Source organism: Tupaia chinensis, unplaced genomic scaffold (genome assembly GCF_000334495.1).
Source record: "Tupaia chinensis unplaced genomic scaffold, TupChi_1.0 Scaffold000437_1, whole genome shotgun sequence".
In the NCBI taxonomy this organism is placed as follows: domain Eukaryota; kingdom Metazoa; phylum Chordata; class Mammalia; order Scandentia; family Tupaiidae; genus Tupaia; species Tupaia belangeri.
The window spans coordinates 768,620-776,799 of NW_006159942.1; the positions used below are offsets into that span (position 1 = coordinate 768,620).

The 8,180-nt window shown below is 40.1% G+C and overlaps 2 protein-coding genes across 2 annotated transcripts in view; one reads left to right on the forward strand and one right to left on the reverse strand.

Annotated features, from left to right (window-relative positions):
* The window catches only part of CCDC80 (coiled-coil domain containing 80), a 32,619-nt gene extending 28,420 nt beyond the window's left edge, over positions 1-4,199 (forward strand). The window contains exons 6-8 of the mRNA XM_006155123.2: positions 895-998; positions 2,298-2,378; positions 3,701-4,199. Of these exons, the coding sequence (XP_006155185.1) occupies positions 895-998; positions 2,298-2,378; positions 3,701-4,047 (532 nt within the window). The 3' untranslated portion in view covers positions 4,048-4,199. The remainder of the gene's footprint in view (positions 1-894; positions 999-2,297; positions 2,379-3,700) is intronic.
* Positions 915-8,180, reverse strand: part of SLC35A5 (solute carrier family 35 member A5) — a 48,345-nt gene continuing 41,079 nt past the window's right edge. The window contains exon 8 of the transcript XR_335534.3: positions 915-1,055. The gene's annotated coding sequence lies outside the window, so the exon portion shown is untranslated. The remainder of the gene's footprint in view (positions 1,056-8,180) is intronic.

The window sequence follows — 8,180 nt, forward strand, 5'->3', positions numbered from 1 at the left end:
GACTACCATCACCGCCAATAAGCTGCTTCAGGTTCTGCTAATTAGGGTTCAACCAATCCTGTCCCATCTTCCATCTTCGTAATACCCTCCTCTGTTACCTACCTTTGTCTGATGTAAATTCTTTCAGAAAAACTTACATATATTGTAATTACCAGTACAAAAGATACTAGCCTTTTCAACGTAGTAGACATGTTGTCATTTCCATCTGGCCAGGCTGCTGCTGGGTCTGATTTCCTGTCCCAGGGTTTGACCTTTATTTTGTGATTACTTTGTAGGACCAATACATTTAGTTTTAGTTACAGCTTTTATTTTGAAGTTACACTTTTTCATTTGACCAGGGTAAATTTTAGAACTTGCATTTTCTTCGGGAAGAACCACTGGCTACTGAGGAAGGTATATAGGATTTTGTTTTTCCAAGAACCTCCTTTGAACATTTGGGCCACGCCCCTATTTTTCTTCCTTCATGTCTACTTAGAATTCAGTTCTCTTTTGTCTACTGTATTTTCCATCCATATATTCATTTCTTAACCCCTTCAAACCCTAAAGGGAACTTCAGTAAAACCTGAGTTCTTTCAGCTCTCTTTTGAGTCCCTTACTACTATTGCTATAGTTTAACCGTACAGTTTTAGTCTTCATTGCATCTAAGAGCTTTGTCTCTCCCCAAGCGACCTCATCAGTCATGGCGAGCACAGACTCATGCCTGACACATCATACCAATGCCAAATTAGACTATGAAGTTACAACAGAAAGTACTAGAGTGTGGTAACGCAGGCTTCAAGAAATGATGGAGCAGTCTTAAGGGTCAGTGCTTGCTTATTCTGAGAGCCAGTTACTCTGCTTTCCTACACTGGCCTTGATTGTTTGAAGCAGTAATAGCGGCCTTCTTTTTTCCAGGTTCCGATGGAGGAGGCGGTTACTGGTGATCTCTGCCCCTAACGATGAAGACTGGGCCTATTCACAGCAGCTCTCTGCCCTCAGTGGTCAGGCATGCAATTTTGGTGAGTGGGAAGTCACTTCATTACAGATTTTCCATACTGGTCTCTTCTGGGTCAATTCTAAAATGGAACATAGAAGCTATATCATCCAACTATCCCCCAGTTCAGACTGTAGATTGCCACCTACATATTCTTATATAATATATAAAGTTGCTTTCAAACTGGAGCTTTAGTCAACTGTGCATCTTTGGTCAATATTCTCCCTTCTCAGGTTCTTCACTGAAGTGTTTGAAAATAACTGCTGCTTTAGTTTTACTGATATGTAATTTTTTTTTTTGTTTCTTCAAACTTGTCTCAAAATCATTTATTTAAGGAACCAGCAGTTAGCATAATGGCTATGTCGCTGGACTACCATATAGTCAACCATGGTTCGCGTCTCGGACCCGATGGGTTAAAACTCAAGCCGGGCGTGTGTGCGTGCGTGCCCAAGATCCTGAGAGGAGAAGGGACTGCAGCGTGACCATCCCCCCTGGGGGGTGATTTCTCGCTTTCTGTCTCTCTCTCTGTCTGGCGAGCACACGCGCCCTATAGCAAAAAAACCTCTCCAAAAAAAAAAAAAAAAAGTTTTCTCCCTGAACAATAAACAGTATCAAAATTTTATTATTAGTTCCAAGTTATCACTCTGATTAAGCTGGGATTTTCCTTAAAGTCAGGAGATCTTGGTATGATGACTTGACAGCCCTCTTGTACTTCTGTTTTTTCTCTTCTGACTCCTTTCATGTATACTTTATCATCAAAAGAATTCCAACAAGCTACCAAGGCATGACCTTCCCTCCTTTTCTGAAATTTTAGCCTAGGATGTGAAGGCAAGCTGTGCTTGTCTAAGTGTTACCTCTGAAGCCTCTAAATAAGTGAAACTTGCCCTTTAACCAATGAGTTTTTGTGTGAGAAAGCCAGTACCATTTCCTTAATCATAACGGATGGGTCTGCAGGCTCCTTAGAGAAAGTGAAGTTCTCTCTGAAAGCTGTTATAATTTCATTCTTGATATTTTAGAACACTAGTAAGCTTAGACCATCTCAGATATTTTAATGTTGCAATGACTTCTTCTCTTTTTCTTTTTCTTTTCCTCTTTCTTTCTTTTTGTCATTTAATGGAATAAGAGTTACAGTTTAAAACAACTTATTCTATTCCAATCTACAGAAAAAAAATTCTTGTTTGCAAATTCATTATTTTACCTAATTGGATTATATTCTGTATTTTTTTAATCTAAGAGATTTTTATTAGTCAGATATCAGGTATTAGGGAGTAAAAGGTGACTTAAAATGCTTTCCTCTAATCTATGGGTTTCTCTTTTCTCTCAGGCCTCCGCCATATAACCATCCTGAAGCTTTTAGGAGTTGGAGAGGAAGTCGGGGGAGTTTTAGAACTGTTCCCAATTAATGGTAATGTGTTGTTATTCTAAAACAGTATGCACTCGTGTTAAACTCTGTTAAACTGTATTAAGCCATATGTAAGCAGTGAATGTACCTCTAAGGGGAACAAAGTTTATTGCATCCATTCCCCAACCCCACATGGGGGTGTATGTGTATGTATGTGTGCACAGAGTGTGTACAGGGGAAGAGGGCGATGTATAGGACTAATATTGTTTTTAATACAAAATCATTCAAAGTAACAGTAAAAATATTCTTTTTCTTAACCCAAATGATGCTTTTCTTCTGACTGGAGGGGCCTTATAGTTTACAAAGACTTTTCTGTGTTATCTCATTTAATTCTCACAGTAGTTTTAAGCGGTACATAGGTCATATATCACTGATTGTCTTTCAACAGATAAGGACATTACTAAAAGGCTCAGAAAAGCTGTAAGAAAATGACCTCTGTCTGAAGGTTTCAGAAAAGCAAATTCAGGGACCAGCAGTTAGCGTAATGGCTATGTCGCTGGACTCCCATGTAGTCGACCGTGGTTCGCGTCTCAGACCCGGTGACTTAAAATGCATGCCAGGTGCATGTGCGTGAGTGCCCAAGATCCCAAGAGGAGAATGGAGGAGAAGGGATTGCGGCATGGCCATCCCTCCTGGGGGGTGATTTCTCGCTTTCTGTCTCTCTGTCTCTGTCTGGCGAGTGCATGCAAAAAAAAAAAAAAAAACCCTCTCCAAAAATAAAAACAAGAAAATTCAGTCCAAGACCAAGCTCTCTAAATGAGCTGACATGTATTAAATACATAGCACAATGCCAGACAGAACAGAACCCTCCCACCACTCTCCCACCACAAGAAAGTGTCAGCGCTATTTCCCCTTCCTCTTTCAGCTAATCATAAGTATGATGAGTACATTCATCTATATCTTAACATAACTGGTAATTTTCACTTTTGATAATGAAACAAGCTTTCTGTTGCAAAGTCAAGTGTCAAAAAGAAAACTGCAATTGCAAAGAAGCAACTAAGGTAATTAAAGATAAACTTAGAAATAGAGACAATATAATCTCTGGTAGTGATAAATTTTGAAGATGTTGATCTTGCCAGGATTAAATTATGGGACTGGTTTTATATTTGTAGCATTCCTACAGAAGAGACATCATATGCCCCAATGTTTGATGCAGAACAGCTGGGTCTAGTAGAAAAGAAAACCAGCAAACTTCTTTAATTGGATTGTGAGCTAAAGAGGACAGGCTCATAGGTCCTCTCTCTTCTAGTGATTTCCTCTCACTTTAATGTCTTCATGAGCCCTGACTTTTTAATCCACTAACGAGTATTCTGATACTATTCTAGGGAGTTCTGTTGTTGAGCGAGAAGACATACCGGCACACTTGGTGAAAGACATACGTAACTATTTTCAAGTGAGTCCAGAGTACTTCTCCATGCTTCTAGTTGGAAAAGATGGAAATGTCAAGTCCTGGTATCCCTCTCCGATGTGGTCCATGGTGATTGTGTATGACTTAATTGATTCAATGCAACTTCGGAGACAGGAAATGGCCATTCAGCAGTCACTGGGGATGCGCTGTCCGGAAGATGAGTATGCTGGCTATGGTTACCATAGTTACCACCAAGGCTACCAGGATGGTTACCAGGATGACTACCGTCATCATGAGAGTTACCACCATGGATACCCTTACTGAACAGAAATATGTAACCTTAGCCCCAGCCAGTTTCCCCTGCAGCGAAAGCCCCATGGGGCCAGCTATGCACAGTTCTTCCACACTGCCTCCATTCTCTGCCTTTGTCTTTCAGTGTCCTTCCAAGATTAAATAAACAGCAAACTTTTGCCTACTCTTGAGTTGTTATTGAAGCCTTAAATCATAAAGACATTTAAAAATTTTATTTGTTTCTCTAACTGGAGAGAATCTGGTGCTAAATAATGGTACTGAAAATGGGTATTTTCCTTTCTTACATAATGAACATGTGGTATGCAAAATTATGTAATTATTTATACCTCTGTTTTTTCCTTTTTTCTTATTTTTTTTAAAATGCTTTACTGTTAAGTGAAAATCATGATTGCTAAAAGAATTATAGAGGATGGCACAAATGTTTTCAGGAAACATCTGAAAAGAACAGAGAACAGACAGCTTTCTTTACCCTTTGTGAAATGTCAATCTAAAAGTCATTAAGATAGCTTTGCTTTATGTGAATTTTCTTCATAAAACTTGCTACTACTGGAGTTCGGTAATATTGGCTAATGAATTCAGAGAAAGTCCCAGTTTTGTAATAGCCCCTTTCTGCCTGGTTTCTGTTATTTTTAGTGTCTTTTCTGAGATAGAGGAGGAGGGGTGAGAAAATCCTCACCAAAATCTGGCACTGCAGGGAGAGGCAGTACTTCCAGAGTTCTGGTAGGTTGCCATGGAATTCCCGGCATGGAAAGTCTTGGCTTTTTACATTTGACCCCCTGTACTTACTTCTGAGGAACCTATTACCATGTGGATATTTTGCTAAAAAAATAAATACAAGAGATTATATCCAGATATTTTTGTTTTCAAAGGCAAATGTTACCAAGTTAGTGGGTAACTAGAGTCAAAAAGTATTATCATTGTCTTTGATAAACAGCATTTATTTTTTACATACAGCTTATCAAAGTAAATATTTCCTTTTCCTCCCTATCCCTCTCTCCCATCCTACCTTCCTTCTCAGTTTTCTTTTTTTCAATAAATATTGATCAAGTGGTACTACCAATATGAGGAGCTTCAAAAGTTTATGGAAAATCTGTGTTTATGAAAAAAGCTCTGTATGAATTTAAATTTTTTCTCTGCCAAAATAAAATCTTAGTTATTTTTATAAGTTTATTTTCCTATGAGAGGGAGAGAGGAACTTCCCCCCGACTCTTCACCCCAGGATCCACCTTCAGTCTCACCTGGCATGGAACGTGGATGTGGCAATGTGGGAAGACACCCATATGCTCAGGAAGATTCTGGCATGTGAACAGGACCTTTTCCGTGTGGGTCCAGTTGCATAAACACTGCAGCATTGCCTGGCCCTCAACTCACACATCAATTCCATTTTTCCATAAACTTTTTGAGGTCCCCTCAGGGAGACAGTCAGATTCCCAAGTATTTAGCATCCTTATGACACCATCCTCTACCAATAATAGGATGCTTATTTTTCACAGGTCATTAATAGCTAATCCCCCAAAATTGTCTTGGTATTGGTTATAACACTAATGAGCACAGATATTAATAAATACATTCAGTCCACACGTGTGCCTGTTGCATGCATGAAGTTATCTTTATATTATCTGAACTTTGTTATAAGTAAATGACAGCAAAAGTGGGATTTGTATCTTAATAAACTTGAGAAATCACTTGGTCTGCTCCTCATTCTTCATAGAGACTTATTTTATAAGCAATTGAGGTCCAGAAAGTTCAAGTGACTTCATAACACAGTACTTGTGGTTTGTAAATGCTTCCCCCTCATCCCTCTGCTACGGCAGAGGCTTCCCTTTCTTTCTTGGTCAGTCTGTAACAGCTGCTTGAGGTGAGTAAGCAAGTGAACGAGGTAGATGAGTCTTACTCCTAAATTTTTGCCCAGGTGAAGCACAGCTCAAAATTGACAATAAAAATATATGTCTTTACCAATGTTTCTGAAATTGAAAAAAAAAAAAAGCATTTTCTTTAAAACAAAACAAAAAGTAAGAAAAAAATAGTTTTAAGAAAGGTTACAAAATCGGGAACCAGCAGTTGGCGCAAAGGCTATGTCGCTGGACTCCCACGTAGTCGACCACGGTTCGCGTCCTGGACCCGGTAGCTTAAAACTCACACCGGGCGCATGTGCATGTGTGCCCAAGATCCCGAGGGGAGAATGGAGGAGAAGGGATTGTGGCGTGACCATCCCCCCTGGGGGGTGATTTCTTGCTTTCTGTCTCTATGTCTCTCTCTGTCTGTCTGGCGAGTGCACACGCCCTACAGTGAAAACCTCTCCAAAAAAAAAAAGAAAGGTTACAAAATCAAGGTATGTAGAAAGAAAAGAAAACTACCTAGCAGAGTTGGGGAAACCTGGAAAACTGAGAATAACACAATTTTGGCAAAGTTGCTAGTGGTCACAATCCCTTTCATACATTTTTCTTTTTATTTTTCTGAGAAGTTTTTGCTATAGGGTGTATGCGCTTGCCAGAAAGACAGAGAGAAACAGAGAGACAGAAAGTGAGAAATCACCCCCTGGGGAAGATGGCCACACCACAATACCTTCTACTCCATTCTCCTCTTGGGATCTTGGGCACGCATGCACACATGCCTAGTGTGCATTTAAGACACCGGGTCCAGGACTCAAACCAAGGTCGACTACATGGGAGTCCAGGACATAGCCATTATGCCAAATGCTGGTCCCCCTTTCATACATTTTTGAGAACTGCTCTTCACCAGGGCTCTGAGGTGAATATTAATTCAGCAGACAGATTTTTTTCTCTTCCTATAAAGGCAGGAAGTCCAGACTCAGTGGAGTCAGTAGAGCTCAGCTGTTCTTATTTTCTGGAATATAGTTAATAATAAAACTCATCTCATCTTTACTTCTAGAACCCTTGAGGATAAAAACAGCTCAAGAGCAGGGTGAATGATGGTCTCAGAGGGCTCTGATTGCTGTCCTTCAGAACTTAAGGTGCAGAGATTCTAGAAATACAGAAACCTTTTGAAAATAATCTGTGTCCATTTCTTTGTTACCACTCATTCCCCTCTTCCTGCTGGACTGCTTTCCTTTGTTTTTTTCTCCTCCTTGGCTGCTCTGTGCTTCATGGTTTGGGTGTGCAGATAGTTGGGTATGGTTGGTGAGTGCTCTTCACTTTCCCTCTCCTCCATTCTCCTCCAGGATCTTGGGTACACACGGATACATGGCTAGCAGAGTTTCAAGTCACCGGGTCCAAGACTCCAACTGTAGTCGGCCATGTATGTGGTAATCCAGCAACGTAACTACTACACCATCTGCTAGCCCCTAATTTTGTACATGTTTTAAAGGATCCCAGAATCAAGATTAGGGTGGTGAGGGCAAAGGGCCAGTTGCAATAGATATCAATGGGTATCATTAAAAGGCCACTAAACCTGGGAAAACGGGGTGCTGGTGCTTGCCCTATCATGTACTTACCTGTAAGACCTGAGGTGAGGCACTTTACTGCTCTGCCCCTGGGCTTCAGTTTCTTATCCACAACTGAGAAACTTAGGACTCGATACCTAAGTTTCTGTCTAATTTTGTGACACTTATGAATATGTATTGTGCCATAAAAAAGAGAATGCTAAGTTTAGAAGCTTCCTATGATTGAATTCATGTCAAACTCTTTGAGAACCCAAACTTTACAAATCAGAATCCAGTTTGATCTTCATGGGATTGAGGAAAGGTATTAAATAATTTCACTGAACTTTTTCCAGCATAATGCATCCTGTAGTTGAGACTACGTGCATCCTGTCATTGAGACCAGATAGGGTCACTGCCACTAACACACAGACCCTCATCATTCTTTCTGGCATTCTGGAGCTTCCAGAGACTTTTAGGTTGGCGAGGACTATGAACGTTCCAAATATTTAAAGCATTTTAATACATCGTGTGCTCGATCTTCAACACAATTTCCTAATTTTGTGACCACATGTGAACTCCTGTCTGACATCTTGAAGCTTGGCCAAAATGGGTAGTCCTGATAAGACAGCATAAATTCTAAATAGCAATCTTTCCTTCTAGAAAGTAGAGGAATTGTCCTATATCCCCTGATACACATGCCAAAGGGACTAGGTGAAGAAGTGAGGTGATTTTTAAACAGCTAAGACTGAGTGTACGGAAATGT